Genomic DNA, 23697 nt, shown 5'->3' on the forward strand with positions numbered 1-23697 from the left:
CATTTTTTGGTTTTGCTATTTTTGTAAAAGACATAAGCGTTGGGACCTCCTAACCATGCATCTTGTTGATGTCACCCTTCTCTAATTCTGTGTCAAGGAAATGGCAGACACAAGAGCCTCTCATTTGCAGTGATTTACACTAATCTTCTTTCTTACATAATATAATTGATTTGCGTGTAAAAGTTCATTGACTTTTAGATTGGTGACAGCGGTGATAAAACAGTAATAAACACACTGCATAATCTCGAAGTGTTCTATACTTTCCCCTTTCACCTGATTTCCACATCTGCTGACTATATGTGTAATCTATTTACTTTACGCATAGGAGTTATAATTTAACTTCTGATTGATGTCTTCTGGATATAAGCCTGAGCAATAGAAAAAGTCTTCAGTAATTGCTTAAAGTACTGCATATGCACAAGATGTCTATGCAATGGCTCTCACTTCTGCTGCTGCTACAACTGACTTGCTACTTTAATTCTGGAAGTTGTGGAAAGGTGCTGGTGTGGCCAATGGAATATAGTCATTGGATGAATATGAAGACAATTCTGGATGAACTTGTGACAAGGGGTCATGAGGTGACTGTTTTGACACCTTCAGTTACCACTTTCATTGATCCCAAAAAACCATCTTCTCTCAAATTGGAGACTTTCCCTCCATCTTTAACTAAAGAAGAAAGTGAGAATTTTGTCAAACTTTTTGTTGAGGCATGGATGCATGCGGTGAGAGACTCCTTTTGGAATCATCTTTCAATGGTACAAAGTTTATTTTGGGGATATTCTGATATTTTAATGAAGATGTGTAAAGAAGTTGTTTCAAATAAAAAACTTATGACAAAACTGCATGAAGAAAGGTTCGATGTCATTTTTGCAGATGCTGTTGGACCCTGTGGTGAGCTGCTGGCTGAGATACTTAAAATACCATTCATGTATAGTCTCTACTCCACACCTGGATCTTCAGTTGAAAAGAAGAGTGGAAGGCTTCCATTCCCACCATCCTATGTACCTGCTATGTTTTCAGAATTAAGTGATCACATGACATTCATGGAGAGGGTCAAAAATATGATATATGTACTGTATTTTGACTTCTGGTTCCAGGCATACAATGAGAAGAACTGGAATCAGTTTTACAGTGAAGTACTAGGTAAGTCATGTGTTTAGTTGGTAGCATTAAGTCCTATCTTTATAGAGCCTTGGAGTGTGTTTATATAAATATAAATTTACTGAAATTTGTCTCAAATAAGTGAAACATTCAAATAAAAATATAAAATACCCATCAATCTTATAAATATCATGAAATGAAAACACTTAAATTATAGGGTGAGGTACAACCTTGTAGTCCTTTACTAGTACTGGATACCAGGAAGTCATTAACCACAATTTGAAGCACGTAGGACTTTTGCAAGTGACTATCTATCAACTTACAAAATGTCTTTCTTTTTAACTTAAAAATGTAAGTCACTAAAAATCTCATAAAATGTTTTGGCAAATGAAGACATGTACACTGAGAATTAAACACATATTTGTAGCTCAAGTATCTAGGTAGCATTTAGAAATTGTTTCTACTTGTGAAGTTCAGTTTCCAAATAGTGTTATATATCATGTTATCCTATCTAATGTTGTATATTTGTCAAAGAACAGTTACATTGAAACATATTTGGTCACATCATCCCAAGGTCCTTTATAAAACTTACCTAATGTATATACATGGGCTTCCCTGGTGGCTCAGATGGTAAAGAATCCACCTGCGATGCAGGAGACCTGGGTTCCATCCCTGAGTTGGGAAGATCCCCTGAAGGAGGGCATGACAACCCACTCCAGTAGTCTTGCCTGGAGAATCCCCATGGATGGAGGAGCCTGGACGGCTGCAGTCCATGGAGTCGCAGAGTCAGACACGACTGAGTGACTAAGCATAATATATATATATATACACACACAGCAATATTCTCATTTGATCCAACATTTGTTGTTGTTTTTGTTTTTATTTTCACTTTCAGGAAGGCCCACTACATTAGTTGAGACAATGGGGAAAGCTGAAATGTGGCTCATTCGAAACTATTGGGATTTTTCATTTCCTCGCCCACGGCTACCAAATTTTGAATTTGTTGGAGGGCTCCACTGCAAACCTGCCAAATCCCTGCCTAAGGTCACCTACTCCTCGTTGTTATTCTTTGTTAACTTTGTGTTTTCAATAGGCATCATCCTGCATTCTTTATTTAAAATGTTTGATTGCAATGAGTCAGATGTGGGAAGCTGGATACAGTGAACTTCCAGTTAGAAATTGATATTTCTATGTCAACACAAGTATTTGAAACTTATTAACATCACAGAATAAACAGAACATGCTAGAGACTTTGAGAATATGTTAAATTATGACTTCACTTTTCAACACATAATGAAGTATCAGACATTTACAGTTATATTATTATATAAAAATATAGTAAATATATAATGCATATTTTAATATTAGCATAATGTTAGTTACAATTATAGTAGCATAATTATCCTACTATAGGATAATTATATATATAACTTATTTGGGGAGAGCTAATATAGAGAAATATATAGACAGTTTCTGCCACCTGACACTCCACCTAGAAAGACAGAATACAAGGAAGTCATAAAAAGTATGTAAAAGCATTATAAAAGAAAAGACCACTGTGCTAAAGAAACATCCAGCATGAATCATAGGAACATCTGAAAGATGTTCATGAATAAACAGAAGGAATAGGGTTGGGATGGAAGAAGATAGAAAAGAAAAGCAGGTAGAGTGATAATGACAGTTCCCAAGAAGTACAAGTTCAGTCTACACAAGAAGAGACTAAGTAAAGAGGCTGATAATGCTGGTAAGGTGAATTGGAAACAGATAATTATTAACATGAGAAACATCTAGCAGGAGCACCTGCAAGAACATTGAAAGGGATAAGAAAGAGATATGGTCACATATCCTTCAAAAAAAAACCAGGATGTAGTCATTGGGTTGAATTGTAAACGGTAGAGTGGGAAAGGAGAATATTCAGCAGGTTGTTCAAGATACAGGCAACATATTCACGGATAGGACAACACTAAATCTTATAATAGTAGCAACCTCATATTGTCATTGAGGGAAAAATTGTAAGTACATGTGAAACATCCAAAATGTCAGTAGCACCTAATGATCCAGAAGAAATACTAACTATCTTCATTATTCTTATTTTGTTACTATAATATACTATCACTAGCCCAATGTTTGCCAGGAATCTTACTGAAATTGAGATGACTTTCCTAATTGAGATTATATTACTCAGAAAGCTACTAAAGTAGATACTCCATTGTTGCTGTCTAGTTGCTAAGTTGTGTCCGACTCTTTTACGATACGACGGACTGTAGCCCACCAGGCTCCTCTGTCCATGAGATTTCCAAAGCAAGAATACTGGAGTGGGTTGGCATTTCCTCCTCCAGGGGACATTCCAGACCCAGGGATCAAACTTGCATCTCCTGCTTTGCAGGCAAATTCTTGTAACACTGAGCCACCAGGGAAGTCCTATGGAGTTTTTTAAAAATAAATTTAAAAAGTTTACTAAATTAAAAAAATTAAGTTAATGCAAATAATTCAATAAATTTAATAAAGTTTACTAAAGCAAATTTAATTTAACATATTAAAGTTAAAATTTTTAATTTAAAAAAAAAGAATATTTAAGGTTTGGCAATCAGGTGAGCAAGATGACTAAAATATTTTTGTAAGTTATAAGGCTCTAGCTAAAATGAACAACCTTCTTCAACAATATAAATGAATATATGTATAAATCTATATTTTCATAAAAATGCTTAATTACACTAAATCAGCTATAATGCAATATTCAGATGTAAAATAAGAAATATTAAAAGGTCACAATTTTCCTGAAGGTTAAAAAAGAATGTAAGCTAGAATTACAATTTTCATGATATATGTCATAATTCATATTTCATTATAGAAGTAGATAAAGATTAGAATTAAAGCACAAATTTTAGCATCATGTCTTCAAGGTCCATCTATGTTATTGAAATTGGCAAGATTTCCTTCTTTCTTGTGGGATTTACCCATTAATGGGCACATAAGTTGTTTCTTAGCTATTGTGAATAATGCGACAATAAACACGGGAGCATATATATCTCTTTGCTATCCTGTTTTTATTTTTGTTTTTTGGCTGCATACCCAGAAATGGGATAACTGGGTCATACAGCAGATCTATTTTTAATTATTTTATGAACTTTCATTTTGTGTTCTCTAAGAGCTGAACAGTTTACATCCCCACTGACAGTGGGACACTTTTCTCTACCTTCTCACAACACATCTCTTCTTAGTTTCAGACTTTCTAACAGGTATGAGGTAATATCTCATTGTGGTTTTGAAATACATTTCCCTGATGATTAGTGTTATTGAGCATCTTTTCATATATCTGGTGGTCATTTGGACATTTTGTTTGGAAAATGTCAATTTGATAATCTGCCCATTCTTTAATTGAATTTTGTAGTATAAGTTCTATATATATTCTGGATATTACCCTCCTCGCTCAACATGTGATTACAAAACCATTTTTGTTCCATTCTGCAGGTTGAATTTTCATCTTGTTGTTTGTTTCTTTTGTTATGAAGAAACTTTTAAGTTTCACACAGTCCAATTTGTTGATTTTTTTCTTTTATTGTGATTGTGATATCAAAAAATCATTTTCAAAATCAAACATAGGGAGATTCATCCCTATGTTTTCTTGTAGGTAGGAGTGTCATAGTATCTGGTCTTATGTTTAAATCTTTGATTCATTTTGAGTTATTTTTGTGAGTGGTGTAAGATAAGGGCCTCATTTCATTTTTTTGCTTATGTTTATTCAGTTTTCTCAGAAAATAAAGAAGTGACTGTTATTTACCCATTGGGTATTCTTGTTTCCTTTGTTGAATATTGGTTGACTATATTCTCAGGATTTTGATTCTAAATCTTGAATGCTGTTCCATTGGTCAATGTGTCTATTTTTTGCCAGTACAATATGATTTGAAATATTGCAGCTTTGTAATATAATTTAAAATTGGGAGGTGTCTTTGAAATTGCCTTTGGCTCTGGGTAGTGTGAACATTTTCGGAGAAGGCAATGGCAACCCACTCCAGTGTTCTTGCCTGGAGAATCCCAGGGATGGTGGAGCCTGGTGGGCTGCCGTCTATGGGGTCGCAGAGTTGGACACGACTGAAGCGACTTAGCAGCAGCAGTGTGAACATTTTAACAATACTAATTCTTCTGATCCATTAACACAGGACAACTTTCTATTTATCTGTGTTTTCTTGTATTTCTAAAAAAAATGCTTGTAATAACTGTACAGATTTTTCACATCATTCATTAAATTTATTCCTAGTTATTTTCTTCTTTTGATGCTGTTGTGACTGGGATAGCTTTTTTCAGAAGTTACATTGTCAGTACATAAAAACAGAACTAATTTCTGTATGTTGATATTATCAGCATATAACCTTAATGCAGTTTTATTGAATTTATTAATTAATTCAGGTTTTTAGCTGAATCTATGAGATTTTTTGCACAAAAAAAATGTCTTCTGCAAAGAAAATGAAAATTTTATTTCTTCCTTTCTATTTAGGATGCCTTTCATTTCGTTGTCTTGCCTAGTTGCTCTAGCTAGGACTATGTTGAATCAATATGACATTTAGCATTCTTATCTTGTTCCTGATCTTTGAGAAAAAGCTTTCAAACTTTCACTGTTGAATATAATGTTAGGTCTGGGTCTGTCATGCATCTCTTTTATTACATTGTAACTCTTTTATTACATTTTTACAATGTAACTTTATTACATTGAGTTACGTTCTTTCTTCCCTATGTTGAGGGTTTTTATCATAAGAGAATGTTGTATCTTACCAAATGTTTTTTGTACATCTATTGAAATAATAAAGTTATTTTATATTTCATTCTATTCATGCTGCTGCTAAGTCACTTCAGTCATGTCCGACTCTGTGAGACACCATGGATGGCAGCCCACCAGGCTCCCCTGTCCCTGGGATTCTCCAGGCAAGAACACTGGAGTGGGTTGCCATTTCCTTCTCCAATGCATGAAAGTGAAAAGTAAAAGTGAAGTTGCTCAGTCGTGTCCGACTCTCTGCGACCCCATGGACTGTAGCCTACCATGCTCCTCTGTCCATGGGATTTTCCAGGCAAGAGTACTGGAGTGGGTTGCCATTGCCTTCTCCATCTATTTATGCAGTGTATCACAATTATTTGGATACACTGAAGCATCCTTACATGTTAGAGATAATTCCCACTTGGTCTTGGTATATAATTCTTTTAATGTGTTCTTGAATTTAATTGCTGATACTTTGTTGATAATTTTTGCACCTATACTATAGTCTGGACATTGGCCTGTAGTTTTTACTTTTGTACTGTTCTTATCTATTTGGTATAAGTGTAATGCTGGCCTTGTATCCTCTTTTTTAATTTTTAAGATTTTCTGAAGAACTGGATTAATTATCCTATACTGATTTATAGAATTCCTCAGTGAAGCCATCTGGTCCTGGTGTTTTATGTGTTGGTTAGTAGTTAGTTCATTCACTCAGTCATGTCTGACTCTTTGTGACCCCATGGACTGCAGCACACCAGGCTCCCCTGTCCATCACCAGTTCCTGGAGCTTGCTCAAACTCATGTCCATTGAGTCAGTGATGCCATCCAACCATCTTACGTGTTGGTAGGTTTGTGATTACTGATTTGACTTCTTTACTCATTATGGCTATTCAGATTTTCTATTTCTTCCTTACTCAGTTCTGGTAGATTGTGTTTTTAAAAAGTTATCCATTCTTCTTGGGTATATAGTTTGTTAGCATATAATTATTCATAGTAGTCCCTTTGGATCCTATATACTTTTGCAGTATCAACCTTAATGCATCCTGTTTCATTTATAATTGTATTTATTTGAGTCCTCTTTTTCTTTGTAAGTCTAGCTAAAGGTTTTTAATTTTGTTTACTTCTTTGAAAAGACAGAGAAAGATAAATATTGTGTGATATCACTTACATGTGGAATTCAAAAATGCTGACTCATAATAATAGAGAGTAATATGGTGGTTTCCAGGGGCTGCTGCTGCTGCTAAGTCACTTCAGTTGTGTCTGACTCTGTGTGACCCCATAGCCAGCAGTCCACCAGGCTCCCCCGTCCCTGGTTGCCATTTCCTTCTCCTTTGAAGGCCTGGTAGGTGGAAAATAAGAGAGATGTTGTTCAAGGATACAAACTTGTAAGTTTTCTTAGTAAATAAGCCCTAGAGATATAAGGTACAAAATAGTGAATATAGACTACAATATTTTATTATAATCATCATACTTGCTAAGAGGCCAGATGTTAATTTATCCAGCCACCAAAAAAAAAAAAAGAAATCGTAATGATGAAAATTTGAAACATCAGTAAAATGGCAATCGTATTACAATAATAGATGTATCAATCATCATGTTTTACATCTTAGCTTACATAATGTAATATGTCAAATACATTTTCAACATTTTCTAAAAACATATGAATTTGAAATTAAGAATATCTCAGAATAGAGAGTTTTAGTAAATCTTACTCCCTTTTAAATAATTTTTCATACTTTTGCATATTTTCTTGCCATGAACTTATATTATTTTTTTAAGATATCAGAGAAAGATGAACCAGTCCATATCAGTAATTGATTTGTAGAGATAAGATGTATTACAATAACACTAATTGGATGCATTTTTTCACAAAATAGATGAAAAATTTTGGGTAGCAAGCCAATGAAGCAAAACATTGAAAATGAGTAACTTTAAATGCTACTACAGCTCACTGGAAATACAATCATTACCTGGATATACTATGAGAATCTTAAGAGAGTTCGGTGTCTTAATATTAAGACTGATATCACCAGGGTGAAATTATACTTTTGAAAAAGCTCATCAAATACAGTCTTCAAGGTTAAGTTTAAAAAATTCCTTCTTTTCTTTTTTAGATTATAAAATAGTTTTGTAAAGAAGTTTTACAAAATAATTAGTATTATTAAGTATACATTTTATGATGGAAGAATTGGGTCATTATTTTCCAGATAGAAAAGAATAATGAACCTAAAATAGAAGAAAGAACTAAGAAAATATGAGTATGTGATTTTGATCAAATATCTAGAAAAAATTTGCTCCTCTACATTTTAAAACTAGAGAACATTGATCACAGTAGACTTACTCTAGTATAGAAAGTAAGTTTTTAATTAGAAAGGATCAAGGATCACAAGACAAAATAATTCAGAAACAATTCCAGGCAAGTTCAGATTCGAAAGGAACTTTATTTAGTTTGAAATGAACTACTCAAAAGGTGACCTGATCTCTGCTGCAGAAAGCCCTGGGGCACCTTTCCCACTGTGGGGTAAGTGCACTCTGGGGGGACTAATGTAGGTGATACTGAGGGTCCTTCAACACAGTTGGATATAGCACATCGTACCATGACATCAATTATACAATATAGTTTTGACAAGGGGTGCCATATGTAAACAAACTCAGAAATATGGTGGCTCAAATAAATAACTATGCAAGTACATCTCTGGGTTATAAATAGGACTTACAGAACTGTTTCACAGAATTTCCAAAATACAATGTCAGACTCCTCCATGTCTCTGATTAGAAATTTAGATAAAGAGTTTGGGAAATTATGACAAAGTTGAAGGTAAGGGATAAGGATTACAGAGCTGAGTGAATGATAAACATAAAGTAATTCAAATAATAAATTTTTCATGTACTAATAGGGAAATGAAGTACTAATGATGAACCTAAAATAATTCTCAAAAACTCTGCCTGAAATAAATAAATGATTTAGTAGACGTAGAATAATAAGGAATTACAAGTGAATTAAATACTGCAGTGTAGCTTCTAAAAATCTGTTAGTAATTAACAACATAACTGAGGCAGAGGCTGAGTATAATACTGTTTAACAGCACCTCCTTGTCACTACTATGTACTGGCTCTATCTCATTTCCTGCTTATATGCAAACACCTTTGCACAATTATACATAATAAAAGAAATGACCTCATATGACCCATTTCCCTCCAAAGGGATGAAGTCTGTTTAAAAAACAAAAAAGTCATTACTGAAAATCATATACAGTTTACTCAAAATATTTTTTAGTGTTAAATACTTATTAGCACATGTGACCAAAGTCCAAGATGCGAAGTTAGCATGTTCAAGAACATAGTGGGGTGCAGGGAAAGGGAATCAGTCTATAAACTAGCTATATAGCATGCAGTAAGAATAATGTACACTTTCTAGTATAAAACTTGTCTATCTATACAGCTTAGCAATTCCTCTGGGTGAGATATTTGCACAAGTAAGTAAAAGCTGTATTCCCAGGACCCAAGAAGTTGGGCAACCCAAGTGTCCATCAAGAGACAAAACAATAAACAAAATGTCATATGCACAATGATGAAATATTGCTTATCTTTAAAAGGAAATTCTGACATGTCACAACACGAATGAACCTTACACTGAGTGAAATAAACCAATCAGAAAAAGACAAATACTGTAGGATTTACTGTATAAGAAGTATCCAGACTACTTACATTTGTAGAAACACAGGGTAGAGAAAGAGGAAACTGAGTTTCTTAATGAGCATAGACTTCCAGTTTTTCTCCAGAAAAAGTTCTGGAGATTGGTTGCATGGTGTGAATATACTTTACACTACAATACTATACATTTAGGAATGATTAAGAAAGTAAATTTTCTGTTATGTGTATCCTTCCACAATATTTTTTAAGAAGCTACTACTCTAGTTTCTTCAGACTATATCTTATTTTCTCCCTTTAGTTGCTTGCATCAATCCCTTCAATAATGTCTGCTATGCTGCTGCTCTTTTGTGATGGAACAAATTCTTTTTTTCACAGGAAATGGAAGAGTTTGTGCAGAGCTCTGGAGAAAATGGCATTGTGGTGTTTTCATTGGGGTCAATGGTCAGTAACATGTCAAAAGAAAGAGCCAATGTGATTGCATCAGCTCTTGCCCAGATTCCACAAAAGGTACACACAGTAACTTAATAGTGGACAACTATTTAATGAGTCTGTTAAACTTTATAAAAGGTCTGATTTTTCTGCCAGAAAGGTAACTAATATAGCTCAATTTATCTCATATATATATATATATGTATGCATTATATATATATATATATATGAATGAATATATATGGCAGGTGCTATAGCCATGCAGGGACTGTCTTTGATAGATAATAATTTTAAATTATTACCTTTACCTTAACAGGTTCTATGGAGATACGATGGCAAGAAACCAGACACCCTAGGACCCAATACTCAGCTGTATAAGTGGATCCCCCAAAATGACCTTCTTGGTAAGACTTGGCAGAAAAAAAAATATTGAAAACATGAATAACAGCTGAGCAGAGGGATAGTACTTCAAAGGGAAACAAAGATATAGAGAATTATTGAAACACTCAAAAAGAAAACTTTACTGCTTCATTTCTATTTATTATGTTAGGGGAAATGGGGACGGTTGGCAGGGCTTCCCAATCTGCTCAGTGGTAAAGAATCTGCCTGCCAGTGCAAGAGATACAGGAGAAGTGGGTTCTGTCCATGGATCCCCAAGATCCTCTGGAGAAGGAAATGGCCACCCACTTCAATATTTCTGTCTGAAAAATCCCATGAACAAAGGAGCCTGGCGAGCTTCTCTTCATGGGGTCACAAAGAGTTGGAGAAGACTGAGCGACTTAGCATACACACCCATAACAATTGGCATTTTACTATACACAGTCATATCCCTTATGATCAGAATCTTTATTTTAGCTGTAATTATTTCTCACCATGAACGTTTCAATAACTTCTTGGATTGTTGTTCTGTCTCTGAATTCTTTCGTTACATCTATCTTTTCCCTTCTGTAGGGGTATGCTAAATGCTACTGAAAATAAGAGCTCTCCTTTTATTACCAGTGACTCTTCACTTTCTGTAAGAAAAAAAAAATTCATAATCATTTTTATGAGGTGATAAAACACTCCAAGATAAAAGGTTACTTTTCCTTCCTCTGGTTCCAGTGCCTCTACCATTACCCTTCTCTTCCCCGACACCATTCCTAATCAGACTAAATGACTCCACTATATCTTTAAGAGAATAATTTCTGACATGCTCTCCTCTTTTTTTGCACATGTGGTTTCTTTTACCCAGAATGCTCTTTCAAGTTGTTCACCTGCCAATCCTGGATTCATTTGTGAAGTCCAAGTGACTCAGCACTTCTTTCATGAAGTCTTCATTTACCCCTTCAGCAGATGCAGCAGTTACTTCTCTGAGTTCTCAAAGCAATTTAAAAGGACTTTCATATGTGTAATAACCTGTTGTTGAAGACACTGTTTCCTTCAGTTACCTTATAATGCACTTTTCTCAGTTTATTTCTAAGACTTAAAATTAATAATTTTATTGAAATTCACTCAATCTTAGGTCATCCAAAAACCAAAGCGTTTGTAACTCATGGTGGAAGCAACGGCATTTATGAGGCCATCTACCACGGGATCCCTATAGTGGGCCTTCCTTTGTTTGCTGATCAACCTCATAACATTGTTCACATGAAGGCCAAGGGAGCTGCTGTCAGACTGGACTTGGAAACAATGTCAACAGAAGATTTGCTCAATGCATTGACGGAAGTTATTAATAATCCTTCGTGAGTATATTTTTTTTTTACTAGATACTCTTTCTGGAGAAGTTCTCATATGAAGACTCATTAGTCTTCACATTAAGTAAGATTCACTCAATTCATATTGAGTCATCAATAACCTATTGTGCTGCTACTGCTGCTGCTGCTAAGTCGCTTCATTTATGTCTGACTCTGTGCGACCCCATAGACAGCAGCCCACCAGGCCCCACCGTCCCTGGGATTCTCCAGGCAAGAACATTGGAGTGGGTTGCCATTTCCTCCTCCAATGCATGAAAGTGAAAAGTGAAAGTGAAGTCGCTCAGTCGTGTCCCACTCTTCGCGACCCCATGGACTGCAGCCTACCAGGCTCCTCCGTCCATGAGTGTCACATTAATATTTTTTCATGGTTTTACAGGAAAGGTTTGTCAGTGGTTTAAAGACAGTGGAGAAATTTTGAAAGATCTAATCATTATAATGAGAAGAATCACTGAAATGGGAATAGAAGAATTAAGAAGTTTGAGAACGAAGTTAAAGTAGGGAAACATAGATGTCCACTTTACTTTCTTTCAGCAAGTGAATTCCAAAAATGTTTTAACCTCTTCTAACAATTTATTTTCAGTAAACAACCTTGATATAATCAATCTGAAATTCCCACTACATTCAATATCTTCCAAGTTTTCTATGCTATTATTTAGACCCGATCACTGATAAATGGTAAATAGTTAGTACTTTCTAATTAGCCAGTTTAAACTATGAAGATATTATTTATAAATGTAGGTGTATTCTTAGGCTTTTTGATTGCTGCCATTTTTGTCTTGTTTGGAAGAATTATAAAATTTAAACAAAATCGACTTGGAAGTGATATGTTGGGATAGTTCTCTTTTAAAAATTTACACAATTTTTAAATATTACTTTCCATGTAAAACTAGTAGAAAATATTGGTTCTATTTCCAGTGTTGTACAATGCATCCTTGAGCTTATATACTTCTCAGTAGTTTTTCCCTCCTACTCCCCCACCCATATATTTCTACCCCCCTAAATATGGTAACCAACAAATTGTCCTCTATGTCTGCAAGTCTGTAATAATATTTTGGTTCCATCACTGATAAATGGTAAAAAACTTTATTCAGTTACAGCTATGTAGATACTATTTACAAAGGTAGGTATAATCTGAGTTCCTTTCAATTGTCCTTGTTTTTGTCTTATTTGAACAGGTATTTTGGTTCAACATTTTGAACAGATATTACTATTTAAAAGCCAAATTTATGAAACCAAAAATATCTGATTTCCAAATCATTTCAGAATATACATGAATTTTAGTAACACAACTAAATTAACATCACAAATATGATGTATATGTTTCCCCTTTTCTTCATAATGTCTTTATAAAGAAAACATTTTGAGAATTTGTCAGTAATTGTAGCACAGTGTATATCTGTGTTTTATAAGCAGTGTTACGTAAATTTAATCTTAGTACAGCTATTGTCTTAAATGAACAGCAAAAATATTACATTCAGTTCAGTTCAGTTCAGTCGCTCAGTTGTGTCCGACTCTTTGCAACCCCATGAACTGCAGCATGCCAGGCCTTCCTGTCCATCACAAACACCCAGAGTTTACCCAAACTCATGTCCATTGAGTCAGTGATGCCGTCCAACCATCTCATCCTCTGTCGTCCCCTTCTCCTCCTGCCCTCAATCTTTCCCAGCATCAAGGTCTTTTCAAATGAGTCAGCTCTTCGCATAGATGGCCAAAGTATTGGAGTTTCAGCTGCAACATCAGTCCCTCAAATGAACACCCAGGACTGATCTCCTTTCGGATGGACTGGTTGGATCATCTTGCAGTCCAAGGGACTCTTAAGAGGCTTCTCTGACATCATAGTTCAAAACTATCAATTCTTAGGCATTCAGCCTTCTTTATAGTCCAGCTCTAACATCCATACATGGCTATTGGAAAAATCATAGCCTTGACTAGACAGACCTTTGTTGACAAAGTAATATCTCTGCTTTTTAATATGCTGTCTAGGTTGGTCATAACTTTCCTTCCAAGGAGTATGCATCTTCTAATTTCATGGCTGCAATCACCATCTGCAGTGATTTTGAAGCCCCCAAAAATAAAGTCAGCCACTGTTTCCACTGTTTAAATGAACAGCAAAAATATTACATTATTTTTCTCTTTTTTTAAAGAAATAAACCTTTCATTTGCCGATTTTATATAAATGTACATCTCTCTAGTATCTTTATTGATTTTTACTTAATAATGTAAAACTGGTGTCAAAAAATGAAGATGATTTATTACCTGCTATATACTGAATATTCATCATCTGCTACATATTGTATTTAGTAACATACTGTTGTTACCATTTTTGTGGCAGTTGTTCAGTCACTAAGTTGTAGCCAACTCTTTGTGACCCGATGGAATGCAGCATGCCAGGGTTCCCTGTCCTTCACTATCTCCTGGAGTTTGGTCAAACTCATGTCCTTTGAGTTGGTGATGCTATCTAACCATCTCATCCTCTGCTGCCTGCTCCTCCTTTTGCCCTCAATCTTTCCCAGCATCAAGGTCTTTTCTAATGAGTTGGCTCTTTGCATCACATGGCCAAAGTATCAGAGCTTCAGCATCAGTCCTTCCAATGAATATTCATGGCTGATTTCCTATAGGATTGACTGGTTTGATATCCTTGCAAGTTTGATCTCCTTGCAAGTTTGGTCTCCTCAAGTGATTCTCAAGAGTCTTCTCCATCACCAAAATTTAAAAGTATCAATTCCTCAGTGCTCTGCCTTCTTCCTGGTCCATCTCTCACATCTGTACTTGAAAAATCGTACTTTGGCTATATGGGTCTTTGTCAGCAAAGTGATGTCTCTGCTTTTTAATACACTGTCCACATTTGCTATAGCTTTCCTTCCAAAGAGCACGTATCTTTTATTTTCACGGCTGCAGTCACCATCCCCAGTGATTTTGGAACCTAAGAAAATAAAATCTGTCTGTTTCAACTTTTTCCCCTTCTATTTACCATGAAGTGATGGGACAGGATTCCACAATCTTAGTTTTTTGAACGTTGATTTTTAAGCTCTAGGTGACTACACCATTGTGGTTATCCAGGTCATTAACACCTTTTTTGTATAGTTCTTCTGTGTATTCTTTGGCTGCAAAGAATATAATCAATCTGATTTCGGTGTTGACCATATGGTGATGGCTGTGTGTTGAGTCTTCTCTTGTGTTGTTAGGAGAGGGTGTTTGTTATGACCAGTGCATTTTCTTGGCAAAACTCTATTAGTCTTTGCCCTGCTTTATTCCGTATTCCAAGGCCAAATTTGCCTGTTACTCCAGGTGTTTCTTGAGTTCCTACTTTTGCATTCCAGTCCCCTATAATGAAAAGCACATCTTTTTTGGGTGTTAGTTCTAAAAGGTCTCGTAGGTCTTCATAGAACCATTCAACTTCAGCTTCTTCAGCATTACTGGTTGGGGCATAGACTTGGATTACCATGATATTGAATGGTTTGCCTTGGAAATGAACAGAGATCATTCTGTCGTTTTTGAGATTGAATCCAAGTACTGCATTTCAGACTCTTTTGTTGACCATGATGGCTACTCCATTTCTTCTGAGGGATTCCTGCCCGCAGTAGTAGATATAATGGTCATCTGAGTTAAATTCACCCATTCCAGTCCGTTTCAGTTTGCTGATTCCTAGAATGTCGACATTCACTCTTGCCATCTCTTGTTTGACTATTTCCAATTTGCCTTGATTCATGGACCTGACATTCCAGGTTCCTATGCAATATTGCTCTTTACAGCATTGGACCTTGCTTCTATCACGAGTCACATCCACAGCTGGGTATTCTTTTTATTTTGGCTCCATCCCTTCATTCTTTCTGGAGTTATTTCTCCACTGATCTCCAGTAGCATATTGGGCACCTACTGACCTGGGGAGTTTCTCTTTCAATATCCTATCATTTTCCTTTTCATACTGTTCATGGGGTTCTCAAGGCAAGAATACTGAAGTGGTTTTCCATTCCCTTCTCCAGTGGACCACATTTTGTCAGATCTCTCCACCATGACCCGCCCATCTTGGGTTGCCCCATGGGCATGGCTTAGTTTCATTGAGTTAGACAAAGCTGTGGTCCTAGTGTGATTAGATTGACTAGTTTTCTGTGAGTATGGTTTCAGTGTTTGTCCTCTGATGCTCTCTTGCAACACCTACCGTCTTACTTGGGTTTCTCTTACCTTGGGCGTGGGGTATCTCTTCAGAGCTGCTCCAACAAAGCACAGCCATTGCTCCTTACCTTGGATGAGGGGTATCTCCTCACAACCACCCTTCCTGACCTTCAACATGATATAGCTCCTTTAGGCTCTCCTGCACCCATGCAGCCATGGCTCCATGGACGTGGAGATGGTCCTCCCAGCCACCGCCCCTGGCCAGAAGCTCTATACGGTCAGCAAAAACAAGAACAGGAGCTGACTGTGGCTCAGACCATGAACCCCTTATTGCCAAATTCAGATTGAAATTGAAGAAAGTAGGGAAAACCATTAGAGCATTCAGGTATGACCTAAAGCAAATCCCTTATGATTATACAGTGGAAGTGAGAAATAGATTTAAGGGCCTAGATCTCATTGATAGAGTGCCTGATGAACTATGGAATGAGGTTCGTGACATAGTACAGGAGACAGGGATCAAGACCATCCCCATGGAAAAGAAATGCAGAAAAGCAAAATGGCTGTCTGGGGAGGCCTTACAAATAGTGGTGAAAAGAAGAGAAGTGAAAAGCAAAGGAGAAAAGGAAAGATATAAACATCTGAATGCAGAGTTCCAAAGAATAGCAAGAAGAGATAAGAAAGCCTTCCTCAGCAATCAATGCAAAGAAATAGAGGAAAACAACAGAATGGGAAAGACTAGAGATCTCTTCAAGAAAATCAGAGATACCAAAGGAATATTTCATGCAAAAATGAGCTCAGTAAACGACAGAAATGGTATGGACCTAACAGAAGCAGAAGATATTAAGAAGAAGAGGCAAGAATACACAGAAGAACTGTACAAAAAAAGATCTTCATGACGCAGATAATCACGATGGTGTGATCACTCATCTAGAGCCAGACATCCTGGAATGTGAAGTCAAGTGGGCCTTGGAAAGCATCACTATGAACAAAGCTAGTGGAGGTGATAGAATTCCAGTTGAGCTATTCCAAATCCTGAAAGATGATGCTGTGAAAGTGCTGCACTCAATATGCCAGCAAATTTGGAAAACTCAGCAGTGGCCACAGGACTGGAAAAGGTCAGTTTTCATTCCAATCTCAAAGAAAGGCAATGCCAAAGAATGCTCAGACTACCGCACAATTGCTCTCATCTCACACGCTAGTAAAGTAATGCTCAAAATTCTCCAAGCCAGGCTTCAGCAATATGTGAACCATGAATTTCCTGATGTTCAATTTGGTTTTAGAAAAGGCAGAGGAGCCAGAGATCAAATTGCCAACGTCTGCTGGATCATGGAAAAAGCAAGAGAGTTCCAGAAAAACATCTATTTCTGCTTTCTTGACTATGCCAAAGCCTTGGTGTAGATCACAATAAACTGTGGAAAATTCTGAAAGAGATGGGAATACCAAACCACCTGATCTGCCTCTTGAGAAATTTGTATGCAGGTCAGGCACCAACAGTTAGAACTGGACATGGAACAACAGACTGGTTCGAAATAAGAAAAGGAGTATATCAAGGCTGTATATTGTCATCCTGTTTATTTAACTTATGTGCAGGGTACATCATGAGAAACGCTGGACTGGAAGAAACACAAGCTGGAATCAAGATTGCCAAGAGAAATATCAATAACCTAAGATATGCAGATGACACCACCCTTATGGCAGAAAGTGAAGAGGAACTGAAAAGCCTCATGATGAATGTGAAAGTGGAGAGTGAAAAAGTTGTCTTCAGTTCAGTTCAGTTCAGTCACTCAGTCGTGTCCCACTCTTTGCAACCCCATGAATCGCAGCACGCCAGGCCTCCCTGTCCATCACCAACTCCTGGAGTTCACCCAGACTTACGTCCATCGAGTCAGTGATGCCATCAAGCCGTCTATCTCATCCTCTGTTGTCCCCTTCTCCTCTTGCCCCCAATCCCTCCCAGCATCAGAGACTTTTCCAATGAGTCAACTCTTCTCATGAGGGGGCCAAAGTACTAGAGTTTCAGCTTTAGCATCATTCCTTCCAAAGAAATCCCAGGGCTGATCTCCTTCAGAATGGACTGCCTGGATCTCCTTGCAGTCCAAGGGACTCTCAAGAGTCTTCTCCAACACCACAGTTCAAAAGCATCAATTCTTCAGCTCTCAGCCTTCTTCACAGTCCAACTCTCACATCCATACATGACTACAGGAAAAACCATAGCCTTGACTAGACCGACCTTTGTTGGCAAAGTAATGTCTCTGCTTTTGAATATGTTATCTAGGTTGGTCATAACTTTCCTTCCAAGGAGTAAGCGTCTTTTAATTTCATGGCTGCAGTCACCATCTGCAGTGATTTTGGAGCCCAAGAAAATAAACTCTGACACTGTTTCCACTGTTTCCCCATCTATTTCCCGTGAAGTGATGGAACCAGATGCCCTGATTGTCGTTTTCTGAGTGTTGAGCTTTAAGCCAACTTTTTCACTCTCCACTTTCACTTTCATCAAGAGGCCTTTGAGTTCCTCTTCACTTTCTGCCATAAGGGTGGTATCATCTGCATATCTGAGGTTATTGATATTTCTCCCGGCAATCTTGATTCCAGCTTGTGCTTCTTCTAGTCCAGCGTTTCTCATGATGTACTCTGCATAGAAGTTAAATAAGCAGGGTGACAATATATAGCCTTGAAGTACTCCTTTTCTTATTTGGAACCAGTCTGTTGTTCCATGTCAGTTCTAACTGTTGCTTCCTGACCTGCATACAAATTTCTCAAGAGGCAGATCAGGTGGTCTGGTATTCCAATCTCTTTCAGAATTTTCCACAGTTTATTGTGATCCACACAGTCAAAGTCTTTGGCATAGTCAATAAAGCAGAAATAGATGTTTTTCTGGAACTCTCTTGCTTTTTCCATAATCCAGCAAATGTTGGCAATTTAGAAACGAAGATCATGGTATCCGGTCCCATGACTTCATGGGAAATAGATGTGGAAACAGTGTCAGACTTTATTTTTCTGGGCTCCAAAATCACTACAGATGGTGACTGCAGCCATGAAATTAAAAGACGCTTACTCTTTGGAAGGAAAGTTATGACCAACCTAGATAGCATATTCAAAAGCAGAGACATTACTTTGCCAACAAAGGTCCGTCTAGTCAAGGCTATGGTTTTTCCTGTGGTCATATATGGATGTGAGACTTGGACTGTGAAGAAGGCTGAGTGCCGAAGAATTGATGCTTTTGAACTGTGATGTTGGAGAAGACTCTTGAGAGTCCCTTGGACTGCAAGGAGATCCAACCAGTCCATTCTGAAGGAGATCAGCCCTGGGATTTCTTTGGAAGGAATGATGCTAAAGCTGAAACTCCAGTACTTTGGCCACCTCGTGTGAAGAGTTGACTCATTGGAAAAGACTCTGATGCTGGGAGGGATTGGGGCCAAGAGGAGAAGGGGACAACAGAGGATGAGATGGCTTGATGGCATCATTGACTCAATGGACGTGAGTATGAGTGAACTCCGGGAGTTGGTGATGGACAGGGAGGCCTGGCGTGCTGCAATTCATGGGGTCGCAAAGAGTTGGATGCGACTGAGCGACTGATCTGATCTGTTTATTCTTGCTACCTCTTCTTAATCTCTTCTGCTTCTCTTAGGTCCTTACCATTTCTATCCTTTTTTTTGCCCATCCTTGCATCAAATGTTCCCTTGATAATGCCAATTTTCTTAAAAAGATTTCTAGTCTTTCCCATTCTATTGTTTTCCTCTAATTCTTTGCTTTGTTCACTTTAATGGCTTGGTACTTTGCATTCTTTGGAACTCTGCATTCAGTTAGGTGTATCTTTCCCTTTCTTCCTTGCCTTTGGTTTTTCTTCTTTTCTCAGCTATTTATAAAGACTTCTCAGACAACCACATTGCCTTCTAGTATTTCTTCTCTTTTTTTTTTGTTGAGCACATAGAACTTCTCCATTTTGGGTGCAAAGAATATAATCAATATGATTTTTACTCTGATCATTTGTTTCCAGATTATTGCAATCCTCTCAAAAACCCAGTGCGCCTCCTCTGTTTTGACAGAAAAGGGAGGGAAGTTGCCTCCATTGCTATTGCTTACAGTGTCATCTTGTAACACTTTGTGATTTAGAGTTCTTGAGCTATATCTCTTTATTCTCCCTTCTTTCTTGTCTATTAGTCTATTATCATTTCAACAGTAGAAATGAATGTAATTGCAATGCCTGGAAGTAAAATGTTGAGCCTTCTCCAGAGTCTTTTAGAACAAGAACCACAACAATGCTAGCAAATATTTACTACAAGTATACAACATGCTAGGCATGCCTCTAAGAATCAATACAATATTCTCAAAGTATCTCAAAAAAATTATCTCAAAATAATCAGATAAGGTACTGCAAGGAGATCCAACCAGTCCATTCTAAAGGAGATCAGCCCTGGGATTTCTTTGGAAGGAATGATGCTAAAGCTGAAACTCCAGTACTTTGGCCACCTCATGCGAAGAGTTGACTCATTGGAAAAGACTCTGATGCTGGGAGGGATTGGGGGCAACAGGAGAAGGGGACGACAGAGGATGAGATGGCTTGATGGCATCACTGACTCGATGGACATGAGTCTGAGTGAACTCTGGGAGTTGATGATGGACAGGGAGGCCTGGCGTGCTGCAATTCATGGGGTCGCAAAGAGTTGGATGCGACTGAGTGACTGATCTGATCTCATCTGAAGGTACTATTCCTATCCATTCCATAGAAAAATGAAAAACTGAGGAATAGATCATATCATGAATGACCCCTCCAATATAAAAATAAAAATGTTTTAAAAATATAATAAACTTAAAGCAAATAAAACTGTGGGACAAAAAGAATAAAAAAGCAGCCAACAGGATAAATGTCAGAATCAGGAGTCAAGCACAGACAATCCACTTCAACACTTTGGAACACTATTTCACTAAGGTAAGATCAGCCCTGCCTGGACATGTCTTGGAACCTCATCATAGACTTTCCTGCTATCTCTAGATTATGACAGCATTTTAACACATTTCTATCAGGTCTTTACTAGATAATTCAAACTTTGAACAACAAACCATGATTTTTGTTTTGTTGTTTTCTTTCCTTTTGGGACTTAACTCATTCCATTCTTTAAACTCCACAAACCCCTCCCATTTTCTTTCTTTCCTTTGTAGCTTGAAATGTTATACATTTAAGAAGTCCTAGCTCTTAAGCTAAGATATTAAGAATCACCTCACAGGAAAGTTATCTATTTTTCTTTAAGTCTGTAATGCATTCTTTGTTTCCATCTGCAAGAAAATTTCACAAATTTTCAATTATAGCTCATTCTATATATCCATGTCTGTTTGATTTTCCTTCAGCTACAAAGAGAATATGATGAGGTTATCAGCCATTCATCATGATCGGCCTGTAAAGCCCCTAGACCTAGCAGTCTTCTGGATTGAGTTCGTCATGCGCCACAAAGGAGCCAAACACCTGCGACCAGCTGTCCACAACCTCACCTGGCTCCAGTACCACTCTCTGGACGTGATTGGGTTTCTGCTAGCCTGCGTAGCAACTGGTGCATTTGTCATCACAAAGTGTTGCCTGTTTTGTTACCAGAAGTTTGCTGGCAAAGGAAAGAAGGGGAAAAAAGACTAGCTTTTTCTGAGACCTCAAGCAGGTTTGTCCCATAGATAGCACTCCTCCAATTTATTCCAGTTGGAAAAATTATGATAAGTTTCCCATCCTCTTGTGACAAAATATAAACTTCATTTTCAAGGGATTTTCTACTTGAGTTAGAAATATGGCTTGCCAAGGAAAAACACTGGCAAAAAATTGAATGAAAATAAAACTGTAAGCTTATATATTGAAATTTATTACTTTAATTCTAAGTAAGTAAGTGTTAGTCGCTCAGTCATGCCCGACTCTTTGCGACCCCATGAACTGCAGCCCACCAGGCTCCTGTGTCCATGAGATTTTCCTTACTTTAGTCAATGCATCTGCCAAAGCACTTCCTTCATGTAAAGGGCCAGGCAAGCCGGAATGGGCTCTAATATGTCCCACAAAATATTTTTTATCTCTGTGTTTAATCTCTTTCTTACTGGGAGCCTGGTTCGGGCATCACTTACCGGGGTCCAGCCCCGGTTGGATCCAGGGATTCCCTCAGGAGGACAGCATTGGCGACTGAGAGAAATAGAGAAAGAGATAAGGAAAGAATTTTGCAGTTAAGAAAATAGAGGAGAGAAAAGAGGCTGATATTCCTTGGTTTATGCAGAAAGCCAATAAAGCCCCAGATTGGGACTTGGTCTGTTCACATAGGCCGCAGGTGCCCTCTCAAATAGCTGAAGGTGTCCCACCTTAGGCACCTTCTAGAGTGGGTCTTAGAAGCCCAGGCAGGAAAGTGAACGCAGAGGGCCCTTGCACTCCAGGGAATCAGCCTGAAAAGGAAATAGAAAGAACAACATGGGGAGACCAAGCTTGATGAGCATGGCCCACACTTTATTTTCCAAAGTAGTTTTTATACCTTAGAGGTATAATAGAGGATAGAGGATAGAGGATAGAGGATAATTGGGGGGTGGGGGGGTGGGTAGAGTCATGCAAGGTCAGCAGTCCTTGATCCTATTGAAGCCAGGCTTTCTTTCTGCAAACTTATCATATGCAAAAGCTTTAGGTGATTTACATTATCTTCTGGCCAGGAGGCTTGTTAACATTTTATGACCCTTTCTTCAGAAAACTTATCTTTCTCTAAAGGTGATTATTCTAAAGTCAGGTGCCACCCTCCAAAAACATTAGATAAAGTTGTATTCCTATAGGGCAAAAGTGTGGTAGGCTATAACAAGAAAAGAATTAACTCAAGGGTCCAAGGTTACAAACATTAAAACTACTACTTACATTTCTATATACCAACTATATTAATCAATACACTCCCAGGGACACAGTAGGTAAGGGATATGGAAACTTGGCAGCAAGCATTAGCTCAAAAAAGAAATCCTCTACTAGTTCTATTCTAATAATTTTAATTCTCTGAGAATCTCTGCATTATTAGAATATCTTAAGCTTCCCGTGCCTCTCGTGGTTGGGAGGCTATGAACAATCACATGCATAGCTGCAGGAGTCCGAACAAACCTGTCAGGCAAGCTAGAAAGTCATCAGAGGGGTTTGAATTGAAACACTCCTATTATGCCCAGGAGACTTATTAACTAGAGCTCTAAATTGATTTTCTTCAGAGAAAGGTGGTCAGGATAGCCCCCTGTTAGTGTCAGAAAAGCTGGTGAAAGTCGTGAAATAGTATAACAGACAAATTTTGGTTTTGGGGTAGATGCTCAGGCAGGTCCAGGGGGCCTCTCAAGCCCTGACTCACCTTGCCCATCAGGGCTCTCCCACATGACCTTGTCATGGGTGGGAACTCCCGTGCTGGCTCCTGGCAGAGTGGGTTGCCATTTCCTTCTCCAGGGGATCTTCCCAATCCAGGTATCGAACCCGGGTCTCCTGCACTTCAGGTAGATTCTTTATCGACTGAGCTTCTAAAGTTATACTAAAAAGAAATTAACAAATGTAATTATATTTAACATATCAAGAGTAAAAACAAGGACAATAGCAAGTCTACTCATAGCATCCACATTATTTTGTAGATTTTCAGAATTCGTAACTTCATTTTGATGTAGAATTTTTAGTTTCTCCTTGCTATAGAAATTGCTCAATAATTGGAATTCTGTAAAAAGATATGTCTTTTAATTTTATTTGAGAGGTCATTAACAGTTCTTCATTTTCACTGTGCACTCAGCCTCAGCATCACTTCTTAAAGTTATGGCAAGACATTTGACTTCATCCAATTTAACTCATTTCCCAGAACAGTGTTTGTGGAATTAGAAATACAGCAACTACTACCTATTTCCTATTATAAGACTGAGATATTTGCAAAAATTTTTAATTTCATGACCTAATTCTCTTTT

The 23697-nt window shown here is 37.5% G+C and overlaps 1 protein-coding gene across 2 annotated transcripts; it reads left to right on the plus strand.

Annotated features, from left to right (window-relative positions):
• Positions 1-413: 413 nt before the first annotated feature.
• LOC102282831 (UDP-glucuronosyltransferase 2B4) lies at positions 414-21403 on the plus strand. Of its 2 annotated transcripts, none has more exons than XM_005896071.2 (6): positions 414-1143; positions 1997-2145; positions 9878-10009; positions 10248-10335; positions 11433-11652; positions 21124-21403. In XM_005896071.2, exons 1-6 carry the CDS (start codon positions 414-416, stop codon positions 21401-21403), a joined length of 1599 nt encoding a protein of 532 aa, XP_005896133.2. The 2 variants fall into 2 exon arrangements, with proteins under 2 accessions (XP_005896133.2, XP_005896134.3); XM_005896072.3 differs by having other exon boundaries at positions 423-891.
• The last annotated feature ends 2294 nt before the right edge of the window (positions 21404-23697 follow it).

The sequence above is a fragment of the Bos mutus genome, unplaced genomic scaffold, assembly GCF_027580195.1.
Source record: "Bos mutus isolate GX-2022 unplaced genomic scaffold, NWIPB_WYAK_1.1 CTG244, whole genome shotgun sequence".
In the NCBI taxonomy this organism is placed as follows: Eukaryota; Metazoa; Chordata; class Mammalia; order Artiodactyla; family Bovidae; genus Bos; species Bos mutus.

What these genes read in the sequence shown, in the direction of transcription:
- LOC102282831 (XM_005896071.2), top strand. Translation starts at nt 414, where the DNA reads ATGCACAAGATGTCTATGCAATGGCTCTCACTTCTGCTGCTGCTACAA. An exon ending in CTGCCAAATCCCTGCCTAAG is followed by an intron (nt 2,146 to 9,877) that starts GTCACCTACTCC and finishes TTTTTTTCACAG; the next exon opens with GAAATGGAAGAGTTTGTGCA. An exon ending in CCCCCAAAATGACCTTCTTG is followed by an intron (nt 10,336 to 11,432) that starts GTAAGACTTGGC and finishes ACTCAATCTTAG; the next exon opens with GTCATCCAAAAACCAAAGCG.